At 23.9% G+C, this 18,966-nt stretch overlaps 1 protein-coding gene across 1 annotated transcript in view; it reads right to left on the minus strand.

The window, feature by feature from the left end:
• Positions 1-8,970: 8,970 nt before the first annotated feature.
• LOC112599321 overlaps positions 8,971-18,966 on the minus strand; it is a 32,051-nt gene continuing 22,055 nt past the window's right edge. The window contains exons 3-9 of the mRNA XM_025346170.1: positions 14,624-14,728; positions 14,409-14,514; positions 14,177-14,310; positions 11,507-11,665; positions 11,257-11,388; positions 11,040-11,191; positions 8,971-9,277 (exon numbers count right to left, since the gene is read on the minus strand). Coding sequence (XP_025201955.1) covers positions 9,152-9,277; positions 11,040-11,191; positions 11,257-11,388; positions 11,507-11,665; positions 14,177-14,310; positions 14,409-14,514; positions 14,624-14,728 — 914 coding nt within the window. The 3' untranslated portion in view covers positions 8,971-9,151. The remainder of the gene's footprint in view (positions 9,278-11,039; positions 11,192-11,256; positions 11,389-11,506; positions 11,666-14,176; positions 14,311-14,408; positions 14,515-14,623; positions 14,729-18,966) is intronic.

Genomic DNA, 18,966 nt, shown 5'->3' on the forward strand with positions numbered 1-18,966 from the left:
ATATGTATTTACTAACTATTTTTTATTGTTTAAATATGTTTTTATTAAAAATAATACAATTGACTATAATTTAAATAAAACTGTACCAATTGACTATTATTTGAGAAAAAAAAATATTAATTTATTATAATTATACCAGGTAAATTTGGCGCAAATGGGCTGTACCTAAAACTATTTTTATTTTTATTTTTTGTGCAATTGGGCGATGCCTATCAAACCAATAAATTTATAATTTTTTAATTAAATTATTTCAGAAAATTTGAAGGATACTCACATTCATTTAAACTTTAAAATAATAAAATAACATATTATACTATTATTAATTGCCTATTCAAAGCGTTAGACTTAGATTGAATATTGGACAAAATATACTGGTACAATAATAATGTATATTTATGTAGTTGATTACATTTTTTTATAAACAATTTTAAAAGTCTATTTAAAATATTTTTCTCTTTTGTTTTTATAATGTACGTGTTTGTTTTTAGATCACTGAAGATATTTTTTGTCAAAGTGAGTGACGTATTTTTTTTAAACTAAAATATGAACATATTGTGTTAAATTATATAGCTTTCATATTTTTAATGTAGGTATTCACTTATTTTTTTTTTTTATTGATTTCCTCTCTCAATAATTTTTGATTGACTACCGTAGTGGTAAAGTGAACTTGACATTTTTCAGAGCCAAGTCTAATAATATTGAATAAACGACTTATATTCATATTCTACTTAAAATTAAGATTATAATTTATACGTCATTATAACACGTTATACATATGATAATAAATGGACCTTATAACGTGTAAAACATACGAAATCTATTCGTTTCCGTCAACAAAAAAATATCTGTTTCTGCCAGTTTTCGTTTCATAGATATAAAAAATCTAATTTATTATAACTTTTTATATTTCAATAATATTTTTATCTGGTGGAAACAAATATTTTTTTTTTGCTGGCGGAAATGATGAGTGTCCGAACACATAACACAATCGTCCAAGCTATTCGTCGTATCAATAGATAAGATGTTGTAGTAACGATCAATGTCATTACGATAGCTCTATAGTACCGGAAATCAAATATAATTTATTAGGGAATTTTCCTAAACAACAATAAATTACATTATGAGTTATTAAAAATAATGAAAATATTCGACCAAAAATAATCAGGAATAGAATAAAAACACATTTTCACAATATGGTATTAAATATTTTAGCAATCCCTAGGTTACGAACCGTCTGTGCCAATGTTTAGTGTCAATTGTATATTTTATTAATTGGTATTTAAAAAGGTAATTATTTATTTATATTTATTACTTATTACTCTAGTGTCTCTAGTTAGTTTAGTTAATTTAATATGATGATACATCCGATCAACTTTGTGTTTTTTATGTCAAATAAATGATCATTAAGTTAAATAAATCAAAACATTAAAAAAATATTTAAATTGTATTTAAATGGATATCATTTAACAAAAATTAAAATTTATATGCGTTAACATGCTTTTGAAATAGATTGCTTAATTATTTAGAATTTTAAAAACCTCTTTGAAAATAAAATATATAGAATTAATTGGATTTAAACAAGAACATATACACTGCTCACAGCTGATATATTATTGAAATTTAAGTTCAGAGTTGTTTATCTAAGTGCCTGTCATCTTATACCTATAAGTATTTATTATTTTAATTAATCTGCTTTAGATTTAAATTGGGTCTCTCGACAGTCGTCAGTTATCAAGTTTTGTTTTGATTTGTATGTAGGTACTATATAATATATTTTAGTTTCTTAGTATTAGCGAGTAATAAATAATAATAAGAGAAGACATAGATGCAAGCCTGTATTGGTCCACCGGGACACTAAGAGTTTTTTTGGTGCACTCAACGATCAATTAGCGCCTTTCTTAGTTTCTTCCCTTTCTTTTTATATAGATAATTTTAATGTATATTAACAATTTATTAGAGTGTACCTCACTGTACCTATTGTACATGTATTATGTATATATTATATTATAAAATTTTATATTTTGTAATTATTATGCATAGGATTTTACATTTATGTAAATAATTGTTTTGTTATCATATATGATATTATTAACGATTTAACCATATAGATAACTTGTGAAATCCGAACGTCGTGATCGATGTAAGTACATTACGCGTAGGAACATTAATTATAATTTTAATTTAAGTTTTTGTATGGAATATCACAAAATAAGGTGATATTTCGTAGTAATTAATATTATTTCATTGACATTTTTTTTGTAGTTTTAAAATTTTTAAATTTGTACTTCAAATAATGTTATTAATTTTTTTTTTAATCCGTAAAATACTTGGAAATTAAATAAAACGTTCCCCATAACTCATTAGTTATTCAAAGATTATTAAATAAAGTTTGGTGTATTCTATTAAACTATAATACCTACATACAATTTAATATTAATTTATTATTTTTTCTGTAATTTAGTACACATTTTTTTTGTTCTGTAATATATTTAGTTAAAGTAAAAAGAAAAAGAAGAGTGGTTACAAATTTCGGATATCCAATAAAATGAAAGAAATGCAAAAGTCCGCTATTCCTTCTCAAAAAATAATTAATGTTTTTGCCAATAACGTTGTTGGAGAATCAAGCAAAATTTTCTTAGAGTAACTAAAACCAGATAAACGAGATGAAATCAAAAAAATTCAGACAGAAAAATAGAACTAGCAGAACTTGAAAAAGGACATGAGATAACAACAATTGAAATTAAAGTAAAAGAATAAAATTAAAAGTTTCTTGAATAACAAAATCAAGAGGCGACAATCAGTTAAAATTAAAAAGAAATAATGGTAGAAACATTAGAAATAATACGAGAACATCGACAAGATATAACACAAGAAATTTTTGAAATTCAATTTCCTTACATTCAATTGTTAGTAGCTTTATACGAAATATCAATTGACAATCAATTTAATTCAAAAATAAGGAACGACAATCTTAGTTTAATGAAAAAGTTTTGTTCTTATGAAACTATTTTAGTTGCAATGATGTTTCTACAGATATTTACGAGTAAAATAATAATTAATAGCACCGTTGTTCGATTACATTCAAACAAAAAATATAGATTTTGTTCAAGCCACAATGTCATATTTCTTAGTGTCCATAAAACTTACGATCAGTTTCTTATGACAGTTTTTGTGATATAACAAAAGCTGCTAAAACATTCGTTGAGTTTACAGTTAAAAAATAATGGAGAGAAGCTTCGTGATATTGAAATAGAAGAAAAACTTTCGAAGAAACGCAAACACATTGTTTAGCGCATGGACGGTAAATTAACTTGAGATGATGTAGTTCATATAGAAAACATTGAACAATTTCACATAATATTATTTGATTATACAATGGAAACTATTATAAATAGTTTAGAGGTACGATTTTTATTTCATTAGATTTTATATACGGAATTAGAATTTACTGATCTTTAAAGGTTCGATGATACAAGAAAAAATGATTTATCATTTATTTAATGTGTTGTCAAAATATGTGAACTGTTACTCTCTATTGATCAGTCAAAGTTCAAAGAAGATACTCATTTCTTTTGCCACTTCTTGGATTTTAAATTGTTGGTCAGTTTTAAAGTGCGTATAAAGATTCAGGTCAAATCGATACCAATGATGATGATGAATGGGCAAACGAGTACGATTTAAAGTGAAGAAAAGTAAAAGAGTTTCAGTAGGTATGTCTAACATGCGCATTGCGTATAGTCGTTGATTATAAAATGTATTCTTTACAATACACGGAATTTTTCAAAGTGTTACTGATTCTAATATTTACTGATTCTACTTCTAATACAAGTAACGCGTTAAAAGTCATTTCGAAACTAAAATTTTTAAAAACATAATTAAGGTCTACTATTGTACAAGACGATTTGGAATCGATATTCTTAATGCAGTGTGTAGAAGGTATAGTAAATCAAGTAGATGGAGTTTAATTCGTAAATGCTCTGTGTTCGAATAGCAAAAAAAAAAAAAAATGCAACGTTTATACTTACTTATTGATTTATTAAGATATAAGTCAAGTTTGTGTATTTTTTTTTTTTTAAAGCGTTTAAAAACTGTTACGGTTTGTTTTTGTATAAAATATGAATAAGATTCAATTTTAAAAGTAAGCACACAATTTATTCTTTTAGCCTTCTTACTATGAAACTTATTATTTCGTTTGGTATTTTGTTTAAAATCGCAGAATAAATCATGATCTTTATTTAACATCTCTAGAAAGTAGATTGTAAATAAAACAATTAAGGGCAGAAACCAATTTTTTCTTTTGAAGTGGATGTATAAAAATATAGTTGGTGCCTTTTAAATATATATATACATTCCTTAGAGGTGGCCAGTACGGGCCTGTATATAATATGTATAAAATAGCCTTTAAGTGGTACACTGTGTATAACTTATATATTATATCATTCAAATATTAATTATTAAAAAACCTGCTTAACTTTTGTACAGCTGTGCAATAGTATAATATACTGCGAATTGAGATAATCCACAAAAATCTTGGTTATCATTTTAATAAATAGTTAGGTGTTATCTACATATTTTATAGTATTTTTTCTATTTTGTATGCGTTACAATATTATTACCAAGAAATTATAAAAGTTATTTTGTTATTAAAATAAAAATTTAGAATAAAATATCTAGCTTTTGTGGTTTGTTAATATTTAATGATTTGTTGTTTTCAACCATGTTGACCAATGGTCAGTGGTATATAATATAGTAGAAGAAGAGAGGTAATATCGCTCAATAGTTTTTTTTGTTTTTTGAAGTTCTTCATCAAAAAAATCAATAAAATTCTTAAAATTATCAACAATTTAAAATAGATACGCAGTGGTTTAAACCATGGCATAAAAATAATATAATTAAAATTACAATTAATACTTCAAAAAGGGAATTTTTACTTTGAATTTTTTAATGTTTTTGATTTTTAGACAATTTTCTGATTATAACGCATTCTTTAGTTTTTAAAACATATTATTTAATACTTTTTTTAAGTTTTTATTGTAAAGTTAAGTAATTTGAAAAAAATTATCTTGAGAAATTTAAAAATTATTTGTTTAATGAATTTCTCAAAATTTAATTGGTATAAAATAGTTGAACGTATAGTTTTGTTAATTAGTATGAATAATATTAGCATATAGTCCTAAGGAAATGTTGTTACCGATAAAAAACATAGCTAATGCGCGATGAATCATTTTCAATTTTTATAGTACCATCGAATTCGCTTATAACGATGCCGTTTACAACGATATTCCGGGTAAAACAATTCCAAGCAATGTATTTGGTTGGTTTTATGTCTTATGTATTGTTACATTTTATAATCCGGATATAACGAAGTTTGGTTATAATGATCAGATTCTCTTGGTCCCTTGAAGATCGTAATAAGCGAATTTGACTGTATAATTATTTAATATTAGAATTTCCTTAAACATTAATATATGTAATAAAATTAAAATTTTCTGAATATTTTAGGGAAATTAGGTGGTTGTGTGATAAAATAAGGTATGCTTCTAGGGTATTTAAATTCGAGACCTAAGTTCTAATAATGACTTATATATTTAATGCGTTTATAATCAACTTAAACGCTTGTATGTATTTTGGCTTAGTTATTTTCCTTATAAAAATTTACGATTTTGCTACCACTATGTTAGTAATATAAACTTTAAACATATTTATAATAAAACTTCCTAAAATAAAATAGCTAAAAAAAAAAAAAAATCCGATTAAATAAAATTAAATGTTATGTTTCGTTAATATAAATGTATAAAATATGTACAATAATATATACATTGCAAGAATATTAAAATATTAAATAAAAATAAAACATTGCGGAAGAAAAAATTTAACCTAATCTGAGGCGTGAGGCTTATGAGAGGTTTCTGTAATAGGCAATTAATTAATATTAATAATATTCATAATATACTAATTTTAAAACTTTTTATATTTTAAATAATATATTATTAGACTTTAGTACACCATGACTTGTTTGGTTTTTAAATAATTACGCGACAGAAAAACTATCTAAGGTTATCGGAGCTATTGTGGTCTACATTGAATCATATATGCATGTATTTATAAAATATTATGATTGATACTATTTTTTTCATGAATATGTTATTTTTATTAGATTTATATAAGATGTATTTTTATATTTCAACATTACTTTACTCATAGACTATATGCTTATATCTATATGCCTATACATACTTACATAAATGTTTAATTTTTGATATTTGTAAATAAAGCACAAAGTTGGTATGAATAATAAATTATATAAACCACAGAAAATACTATATAATAAACAAAATTAAGATGTTTAATATGACTTAAATTATATGAAAATAAATGTAGTGACATATTAATAGGTAGATATAGGTATATTAAAAATAATTGCATTTCTTAAATTATTAACGCGTGAGATGTGCATGTATAAAATAAGTATATGTGGCTTGGCGTGGCGCGTTGGCTGCTACCAGTCGCGGAATGCGACTGAGAGTAAGTAACGGCCACAGCTACTAGCTCCCGGATGGGTGACCACTCGGGATCATAGTGGTTAAAAACCTTGCCACACATACACGTGTTTGCTATCAACCGTAACAATCATAAAAAATACAACCTACCGTACCAACCTACAACGTAACCCTTACAAACAGCTAATGGCCCTAGTTGCCGGGCTTAAGTTCAATAAAAAAAAAAAAAATAATAAAAAAAAAATAAGTATAATGTATATTCCATTATCCACAGATACTTTATGTAATATCCACGAGATATACGATAAGAATTTTAATTTCAAATAGTTTTTATTTGTTAATTAGACGGTATGTCGATTTGTAATGATATAATCACATTATTGAAACCAAATGTCTAGGGACGGACCCTAGTTATGCTATTCGTTAACCGACTGTTTATTAAAACATTAAATATCAATCAGATTATTGAAACAATACATTGGTTATTTGAAACAATTATTAGGGTCAAGATATTACTACGGTATACTACATTATCTTATCTTTGATGTCGTTAGGTAACGATACGAATTTCCGCTTGTCCAATTAACTTTATTTATTTTTACTGTTATCGTTTTAGTTCAGCTTCGATGTGTGTACGTAAAGATGGTTAGGTAGTATTTCGTTTTTCTAAAAATCTAAAAATGCCATATGCCGAGATTTAAATTTGAGACAGAAGTGCGACTTGTTAAGGTTACACGCGATGTGTTTTTAAAAATTAGTTTACGTGATATCGCAACTCGATTAAATGTTTATCATTCCACAATGGATAGGATTTTGAAAAATCGTTCAAAGATTGAACGCGTAACATAGGTAAATTAATGTGGTAGTCGGAAAAAAAATGTTATAGACAGAACTAATGAAAAAAAGCTTTAAGCAACATTAATCTTATAAACGCATGGTAGTTACTCAACACAAAAAAAAAAACAAACAACAGATACATATTTTACATAAAATATAAAATAATTCTTTTTTTTCTCATTTTAGATTTTAAATCATACATTTTTTTTTTTTCATAAAAAAATAAAACTTATTGCCTGTCAGAAGTAATCGGTTAATTGATAAATTTAGTCTTGCAGGTCTATCAGTGTTCCTAATAAGCGGTATAAAATGTGTATACGAAACTCATTTAGAGACACTAAATCGATCGACGCATCATCTTCCTTCCAGGACGGTGCCCCGCCTGATACCGCCAGTCACATAATATTATAAAGTCGTTCACGCGGAATGCATCATTTTTGCGCGCGCGCTTCGACGACAGACCATAATCCACAACATTATCGTTCTGTTTTTAAGCATTGCCACGCTGGCTGATCACAGAATACATTGCAGTCTTTCTGATCATACTCAATACAAATTTTATAATGACCACTGGACACTGACCAACGATGGTCATGTAATTATATTATGACTTCGCAGATTATAGACAGATGTTTGCTAAATATTATCATATTTCGATCATATTTCGCAGAAAAAAATACGAGCTGAGCCGTTAAAATGTCTCATATTTCATATCAAACACTAACACAAGTTTTATAAAGATATTTTGATACCGGCTTTGAATTTAAAATACTAGTAGGTATATTTAGACTGGATAAAAATGTTTAAGTGTATTGATCGATCGATTCGTGTACCGGATTATATAAAAGGAAGCAAAAAAAAAATATGTTAAATAAAGTAAAACAAATTATAAGGTTATTATGTATGTTATAAAAAAATAATAATTTAAACATTTTATAATAGATGTTTTATTACATTGAAATTAAATGTTATCTCCAAAATTAAACCTAAGTGGTAAAAAAAAAAAGAATCAAAACTTTGATTCATCAAGATTGAGAGTATAAGGAATATAGAGGGGAGAGACAGAGACAGATAGAGAAAAAGAGTGAGAAATATGGTGAAAATCAGAGAAAATGAGAAAATAAACATAACATTACATTACATTATTAAAACACGATTAGAAAATTGAAAAATTAGATTCGTGCGAGGAAGAATTGATGATTGATCATTTTCTTACGGCACAAATTAATACTGTTTACATAAATAGTAACTATTATACATACAAAACAGTCGAATTAAATCAATATTAAATAAATACAATAAACTCACCACAGTAAGCTGTACACATCGTAATAGCAATAACAACAATATTGATCCTACATTAAATTAAATTTGTCCGTTCGATGATTTAAGTAAAACTTGTCATGGGTTAATCACGTACAAACACTACAATATTATTAAGTACAACAATAATTAACGTCCATAGGATATAAAAATGATTAAACTTGTGTATACACTACAAAGTATATGCATATGAATATTGAATGTAGTATATAATATTATATAATGGGACTTGTCGGTAGTAAATTGTAATAAAATTATTATAAATTATTATGTAAATAATCATAACGAAATCAATAAAATTATTAGGCACTTATATAATATTTTATATTAGATTATATAACAATAATAAATAAAAATGTTTGTTTTTGTAAATGGAATCTCATTTTGTAGTTATATAATGTTTGGTGTATATAGGAATACTATGTTTCAACAATCTAATATAATCATTATATTATGACATTGACGGCTACCGAACGTAGTTATAATTATATTTAGACGACTCTCATCAATTTGTTCGAGGTATTTTTATTTCGCTTTACGTGCTCAACACTTCTCAGATCCGCCAAGACACTGTCACACCACGATTTCGTCGGCGTCACGGGCATATTGCTACAGTCCTGAAACATGCGACATGAAAATATTAATATAACGTATAGATTAATTAATAGCTATTTTAATAAGTAGACAAAGTTGTAAAATTTTGAATGATAATATTGTTTGTGTTAAAATAGTTGACCTGAAAAAATATTGAGTATATTTATCATATATTATTATTATACTTCTTAAGCTAACCTATTGGGAGAAGTTAAGGTTACACATTTTCATACTTATACCTATAATAAGAAGTTGACAGGTACAGTTTTACTCTCTAGAAATATATTTATTAATTTTTCTGAAATTTCGGGGGTGTATACAATTTAAAATTGTCAGGCTACCAATGGAAAGTTTTTGACTATGTTGGCCTAACAAGTAGTTAGATAGTATAGTAGTTAACCGTAAAAATGTATTTAGTATGAGGGCTAAATAGGTCGGTCTAGAAGTTAAATACGCAATAGGTGTATTGAATACTAATTAGATTTTTTGAGGATACTCATTTAGAAATTTTGGAGTTATATTACCATACATAAAAATAGATTTTATCAAAAATTCAGCTTAAATTTGATACCCAAACATCGTGTTTTGTCGTATCAATACATTATTTATACATATAAATATGAAAATGGAAATTATTACTCATGTTTTCTGAAACTACTTCTGATTTTTTTTTTTAATGAAAAAATACATTGCGGAGCAGGTTATAAGTTTATTTCTGATTCTATATATTAATAAAAAATCGAGTTATTAATTTTTTAAATAATTGGCAAATAAGCATATAAAGACATTTTTTTCGTCTATGTTATCAATTATTAGTTATTATTAAAAATAAGTATTTTAGTGTATAGTTGTTATAGTAATAACAATTTAAAACTTTTTTGTTGTTTTTTGTTCATACTATTGAAAATGTATAAGTTATTGGTTAGGTTAAAAGAAAATCAAATTTATTTAATTCAACAAAAAAAAAAAAAAAAAAATAAATAAATAATTTAAAAAAGCAACTATGATCGGGACAGTTATGTAAAGTTAATATGTCGGAAATATTATCTATGTACCTAGTTAAAAAACCAAATTTAACACGGATACGTATGGTCGATGATGTACACGGAGATAGTTATATTATATAACTTATACATTTTATACTACTGTTTATATTCTATAAATATATTGATAACTCAAAAACTACTAATTACAATTTTGATTTAGATGCATCACTATGTACTACAACAAAATTATTATAGTTTTATAATTTTCTTAGTTTTAAAATTTACAGGTGAATTAAATTGGTCAGTGATACTGTCAATATACACCATTAAGTAATTTTCAAAAATAAAAATTATCGATTCACGCATACAATAGAATTAGTTCTGACATTTATATATACGTATAAAAAAACGTGATAAATTTCTAAAATATTTCGAATATTATTTGTAATATTTATTAAGTTATAAATTCATATTAATATATTATTTATACAGAAGGGAAAAGTGCCCCGTATTGATGTATTTTTAGTCAAAGAAGCTATAAAATGATTTATAGTCTCGGGTCGGTCTGTAATACAATTGATATAATTATGCTGGGAATAGCAATTTATTTATTATTATTTATTAATTTAACAATATATCAAATAGATATAAAACTAAATAGTTTAAGGCATACAACATAATATTAAGTTAATTAATTTAATCTAACTTGTTACCTGGCTAACATAAAGTGTACACAAACAGCACAAAAAAACAACTTTTTTATGTTTATTGATTAATATTTGTTAAACGATTTACTTACGATTATGAATTTCTTAGGAGTAACGTTGTTTTGGACAAAAGATGTTTGCGATGATTTTTTCATCAGTGACGATGTAATTTTGTCATCAGAAGATAATAAATAAATAGCAAAGTCAAAACCTTTAACTAAATCTGTTTGTGTTCTGATTAAGTCTAGAAAAACGGAATAAATTAAAACAAAATATAATATGCATATAAATAAACAAACAAATGTTTACCTTTGTCAAAATCGATGTGATATTTCTTAGTTATATAATTATCACGATGTTCCATATTTTCCACTAAATATTGGGCATTGTCTTTGTTCGCTTCGTCGTAAACGACAATTACATTATATATAGTTTTCTCCGCTGTAAATATCGTAAAATACACATACGTAAATAACATGTAAATACTAAATAACAGAAATAAAAAAGTAATGAAAAATATTATACTGTTCTCATAAATATTGTTAAAAAAAATCCTTACATAGCGCATATTTATCACTTTCAAATTTTTTTTTCAGCTTTTGATACGTTAAGTAGAACCACCAGCGTTTCCAAACGATCAAAATTAACGCAATCATGACAAAAATTATCAATTTAAGGTCTCTTTGCACTTTTTTATCGGATTGTTCGTAGTTAAACACTAAAAAACAAACAACAAAACATACATTGACAATCGATCTAACTATTAATAAAATGATGTAATGTTTAAATATTTAAAATTTAAAATTAACTATCATCAGACTGGCGTATTGTGGCTTGGAAAAAGTATTGCTTATGTAACATAAATTATAAATATAAATAATAATATGTTACCGTTTTCCCATGTTATGTAACAGTCATATTATAAAATATTTTTACATATTTATATTTTATAAGGTAATTAGAATATTTATTTATTTTTTTTTTATTTGATTTTAATAGTTAAAAAAAAATTATCTTATTAATATTTAAGCATCTTATTTAAATATTAAAATATAGAATTCAAGAGAAAAATATGTTTAGTTACAATATTAATTATTAGAACCATAACAGTGTGAAGTAATTAAAACTATTGTATTATAACTAGTTACGGGTAATGTCAAGTTGTCTAAAACAATTTTCACTCATATGAAGTTCCTTATACTAACAAAATTATACACAATATCAAATATTAATGTTTAAACCACACTAAATAAGTAATATACGTATACTATATGGACAAAATACAAATATTTTTGTTAGTTTAACTTTTCCAAATCAGTACTGTAAAATGTAAATGTTAACTAGGTTGACACATAATAATTAATATTATTAATTATCATGATTCGTAGTACATAAATATAAAATTTAAATTTACAGAAAGTTAAATGTAGGGAAATAAGAATAAAAATGCTGCACTATCCATATAATTATTTCAGTTATTATAAATAAATTATGATATAATATTTTAATTTGAAATTAGCAATAATGAACAATGATGATGAAGAAATTATATTAATATATTATATATTGATTTTAGTTTAGCTTGACAGAAGAGTGCATAATCAAAAATTTGATTCCATAAAAAATATTTTTTCATGATTTTTTTTATATTAGGACATTTGATGTACCTACATATTATACTTATGTATTTCAAAAGTTTTAGTGTTTATTTTTACATAATTTTTAGGTTCTATATTTTGACATTTACATGCCAAAATAACTCGAATACCTGAGTAAAATAGTCAAGTTTAACCAGTAAATAGGTTGAATAACTTAACACACACTTGTAATATTGAATTGTTTAATTATTGTAATTCATAAAAATTAATTTTGAACCATTTTAAATATTTTTTTACATCAATTATTACCTATAATCTATCTTATGTCAAATTAAATATTTTAGATCATATTATGTAAATATTCATGTAAAAAAGGCGAGTAAGTGAGAATTGGTCTTCTGTACTTTAAGTGCCCAGTGATTGTCACTATAATGGACGTGTTTTAATTTTAATTAAATACAAAAAACAGTTCTTTAAACCCATATAAAAAAATGTGCCTACTTATGTATTTAATATTTTTGTTTAGCTGTAAGAAAGCTGTTTGATCAAGTTAAATTATTTTTATCTAAAAAAAAAAAAAATATATCGACATTTTTTCATACCTTATCATCAATACCTCAAATAGTCAAAATTATTTGAATGTTGTATTATTACAATATACATATTTGACGTAAATTTAAATTATATATCATGGTTAATTGTTGATATCTAATGTTATAAAAATATGAACTTCAGATGCTTATAAAAAAAATCATGTAACTTTGTGCTAAATTTTTTTTTCATTATAGGTAGAAACACTTATAAGGCATTTTGTATTTAATTTTAATATCTCATACATATGATTATATATATAAAAATTTTTTTTTACGAATTTTGTCAATATTTTAATTTTAAACGTTTTTAAAAAAATAATGTTAATATGAATTTTTGATACTCTTTAATTGTTAAATGAAAAGCGTATAAGGAACTTTGTATTGAATTTTGAAGCATTTTTTCAAAATAAAAATTTTTTATTGGCATTTATAAAAAAAATTAATTAAATGCATATATGTGTATTAATGCAATATATAGAAATCCCATATTTTTCAAATAAAAATTTAAAAGAATATGATATTCGTTTATATAGTATGACGTTATATTTGATGGTTGATCTGGAAAAATTATTTAAGGATAACAGAAATCATCATATAGTTTATGTTCAAATGGCTACAATGTAACATATTATCATAAAATATATTAGCATATGTTGTAGTACGTATTATCATGTACATTTTTTACCTATAGATAAATATTATTTACAACATTTATAAGTCCTAAACTTTATCCAATGTAAATACATTGAATTATTTTTTTGTATTTTTTAACCAATATGTCATTAAAAAATGTTTATCTAAACACAAAAGAATAAAAATATATTTAATTTTTTTTAATAAATATATGAAATGTATTTGTTAGTTTTTAACTTAAAAATTCAATAATTAAAATAATATTTATTCAAAAATTAATAAAGATTAATTGATTAATATTTATAATAAATACTATGGAAGTGTTATGTTAAACTATAAATATGCTTATTTAGTATTATATGAAAGAGTTTAAATTTGTTAATAGACAGCAAAAATAAAACTTACTAGGTTTTGTGATGTTGGTAAATTGTTGCACAATTTGGTCATCAGTATTGCTGATAGAACACATGTACTGTCCATAGTCAGTCTCTTGAATTTTGTTTATGAATAGGAATGCTCCTAATACTTGGTCATTTTCCCTGTGAGAAAAAATAAACAAACATTAAAAACACGCAATAATTTCTGCAAACATTAAGTTTGCTGATTTAGTTTAAGTATGTCTAATATTATACAATACCTAATCACTTCTTCTATTCTGTACTTATCGTTTGAAACAATTGTCTGTTTTTCACTGATTTTTGTCCACGTTATTGTGTTTACGGCATCCGGAAGACCAATTTTTCCTGTATCAATCGTATTTCAGAATTTATGTAACTATTGTTGTCACGATAATGTGTATCCAAAAAGAACAATTATGAACTATAATAGGTGAACGTTTGTTGATATATTTACCTACGAAACCCTCGCAATACAGTCTGACCAATTCTCCTGGTTGTGCATAGTGTACATTTGCCATTTCGTACGTTGGCAGAGGGTCTTCCCAATAAGACTTAACATCTATAAAATAAAATAATTATTAATGTTATAAAAACGTAGATTAAAATAAAAAATATATTAGAATTATGTTTCACGAGGTAATCAAAGTTCTTCCACTGAGAGGCTTCTTCTTTCTATAAATCATATATATTTTTTCATCGTTTTCATTTATCGTTCTACCTTCTACTTATTTGAATAGATTAAGTATTAAAAATATTTAAAATTTAAAAAAAAAAAATTATTAAAAAATTTTTAAAGAGCAAGTTAGACATTTGAGATATTGGCAATAATAAATAATAACAACTTATTGAACAGAAAATAATATAATATAACAAACAAATAAGATAAATTTAGTCAAATATGAACTACTATTATTGTCTATAATACAATATGTTAATGCAGCGGTTTCCAACCTAGAATACGTGAAAAAAATTAATTAATGGCGGAAAATATTGAATTTGTTTATTTGTAACGATTCGTTTCGAAAATATTCAATATAGCTATTAAAAATGAAAATTTGTGTTACAAATTAAAACTTAATTGTCAACTTATCTAATAAATATGAAGTATAGAATGTTTTTTTAATTTTATTTCAATATTTTAAAAGTAGTTATATGAAAAAGTTTAAAAATTATATTGAGGGGTACAATCTAGCAAAATATTAAACTTAGGAGTACAGAACGAAAAAAAAGTTGAGAACCACTGTGTTAAGACATTTGTTGTTTTTAGAATAAAAGAATGAAATAAAGTTGAATATTACAATATTTAAAATTTACTTTTAAATTTGTACTTACAATTTAAAACAGTAAGTATATATCGTTGTAAAACATAAATTTTTATTTTTAAATTATTAAAATATCTATTTATTTTTAGGTAATTTTTTATTTGAATTGTACAATCTATACAAAATAAGTACAATAAGCGTAAATGATAATAAAAGCCACTCACTGACGATAATCCTTAGGGCATTAAACTATAAATTTGTGGGGGAAAATATTTATAAAATAAGATATCTTGATTTTTTTTAATATTTTAATATTAAAGCAAGTACCTAATATACACATATATTTTTAAGTTTTACTGATACATTTTAGATTCTGAGTGGAACGTATTGATTTTACAATATTGTACGTTTTCATTTATTATTTTAGTATCTCAAGGCTTTTCTTAATAAAAAAAATGTCCTGATCATCAACATCTGTGGACGTTTCAAGCAGGCAAATTGGATGTTGTTATGTTGTTGGTTCTTTTGGGAATTTTCAGTACTTTTTAAAATAATCAGGAGTATGAATATTTGTTAATAATTAGTAATATTATTAAAATAATTATTAAATAACTTTAATTATCAAAAAGTATGACCGTCAAATTTTGATGTAAATATTTTCGTTCAACTAAAAAACTTAAAATTTAATAAAAGGCTCCTTATAAATTTTGAATACTAGAATTAAAAAAATTGAGCCTAAATCCACGATATTTTTTTATGGGCATTTAAAAATAGAGTTTTAACAAATAAGAAATTTAATTTTCTCAAAAACTGGATTTGCTTAAAAATTCATTTTCTACCCTATTTTTTCCATTCAATTAATAAGAAATGTACCGGGAAAAAAAATTTATTTTTTAGTAAATTTTTATTAATATAACATTTAAGTATTAATAATATGATAAATACAATGTTTCAGCAAAAATTAAATCAATCTACCGTATTACTAGTATTGTAATAATAAAATATATTTTGAAATATAGGTTAACAGACCGTTATCTCTCAGAATCGTTGTTTGTATGCAGCGATTTATTATTCAATTCAAATTTAATAGAATGTATATTATAGTTTTTTAATCAATGACGAGTTATAATTGAAACCTACTGACAGGAAAACGGTTATCTACTTTCTCTTTTTTCTTAATGAAACTTAATAATAAATATCAAATATATTTTCATAAAATTTTCTTGAATTTTATATTTCAAAGAATATTAGAAAAATATTTTTCTTTTATTATTATTAGATTTACCGCCTACAAATATTTACTCAAGTACGTCATGTTTTAACACACATACTCTTACACATCATAAGTAAAATCCATCGCTATTTATACATTATTGTTAATTTTCAAAAATTTACAAGTATAGGTACAATATTTTCTATCAAGAATCTACAAAAAATGTGTGATATATTTTGAATGAATTTTACAAGTTTTAATTCATTTTATAATAACAGACTTGATTGTTTTAAAGGCATACTTTGATACTTTTTTTGAAATTGTTATAAGAACTTATTGATGTTTTTAAGATTATGAACATCATAATTTTAATTATTATCAATGAATTGTTTTAATGCGTAATCGATTAATTGGTTTAAATAGTTGTGTCCTATGCTAAGATATTAATTTTTCAATTTTTGGTGTATCATATTTTAAGTACTGATTGTACGTATAGTATAATAAATTACGTGTTTTAAAATACTTTCAAAAATCATTTTAGTTTTAATTAAAATTATATATACTGCTCTTCGAGTAATGAAAAACGAGAACTTTTAATGATAGTATAGTAAATTTCTATTCCGAGAACATATATAATTTCAAAAATAAAATGCTAGATATATTGCATTTGAGTTGGTGAGCACGGTTTTATCATATTATCTGTTCGAACAGATATTCTCAGTACTACAACGTTTTCTTATACATATACTGTTATTGTTTCGGAAAACTTTCTTCCATTTACCATCAGATCAATGAATACGTTTGCAGGAAGCGTAAAAGGAAATATAGACAATGATGAAAAGCTGTGTTTATGGATCATTTTTAACGGGAAAAGTTTTTTTAAGAGTAATTTTCTACAGTCACATCAGAGGAATAAAACAAACTATAAAGAATATTAAAAAATAAATTAAATTTTATAGTATGGTTGAATATTTTGATATTAAAGTTTTTAATTAATAATTATTATTTACATTTCTAATCTAAATCACACAATTATTTATATTGTGCATATTTTTACCAATTATTATTCAAAACAAGTTCAGTCAAGACAAGTCTACTATTATTATCATTATGTTAAACCCAAGGGAAATTAAAAATATCATGATCTCTAAAAATTCAAATTTAATAGTCAATCATGAAATAATTTTGTTTATTTTATATAGTTCAAAAAATATTCAAATTATGTAAATAATTTTTAGTTTATATTTATATAAATCTTTTATAAATTATATTTACTAACTTATATTGAATATAATTTAAGTGTAATTTTTTCTTTCAAAACATAAAATGAAAAAAAAAAAGGATTGTAGCAATATGGCTATATAAAAAAAATAACTTTAATACTGATCAAATAATAATATCTTGTTTTTATTAAAAATATAAAATTTAAAAGCAATTTATTATTTAGCTAAATATTATTTTTACTGATTATAAGTAGATAATAAGTAGAATCAGCAATCAAATATAAGGTTTGTGCTGTATTAAAACTATTGCAATTATAACAAAAACAGGCAACCAGAATCTGTTTTTATATTATCTTAGATAACTATATCTCAACATTTGGCCATTTTTAATGGTTAAGATTCTTTTTAAAAATTCGTTATAATGCGAATAGTAAAAAACTTAAATAATTGAATTGACTAACAACTTTGAAAATAAAAGAAATCAAATAACGTACGATACCTTAAAAATTGATTTTGTCAGACACCCAGAGATTTTTACACCATACTGGAATCACATAGGTAATAATTGTAAATCACTAAACATTATTGGTAGAATTAAATATATATACTATTATTATGTAATTGTGTAAATTAAATATACATAGTAATATTATTTAATTGTGTAAATTAAAAAATCCGCTATGAAATAAATTTTTTAATCTCTTAGTGAGTGATTTGTATGAATAGACATTTTCATGTATAATCAATTTTGTACAATAGTTTTTTATAATGTACCTCTGTTATTTTAGATTCCAAGCAGAGTTATAAAGGTATTGGTTTTACAGCGATGTGTTTTTATTTTTAAATCTAATTTTTTGTATCTATTACTTCTTTTCAAAGTAGTAGAAATTATTTAATTCTTAATTTTTTTTTTCAGTATGAAAATAAATTAAGTTAGTATTTTTTAGGTTATAGGTCAATAATTTTCAATACTCTTTTTTAATTATTGAAAAAAAGAAGAAAAATGAAAATTTATACTCAAGATTAATTTTTGACAACATTTTTTGTGTTATTCTAATGTAATCTAAAAAAAATATCTTTTTCTACTAACACGATTTGT

The sequence above is a fragment of the Melanaphis sacchari genome, unplaced genomic scaffold (assembly GCF_002803265.2).
Source record: "Melanaphis sacchari strain LSU unplaced genomic scaffold, SCAv2.0 Contig50_pilon_pilon, whole genome shotgun sequence".
Classification (NCBI taxonomy): Eukaryota; Metazoa; Arthropoda; class Insecta; order Hemiptera; family Aphididae; genus Melanaphis; species Melanaphis sacchari.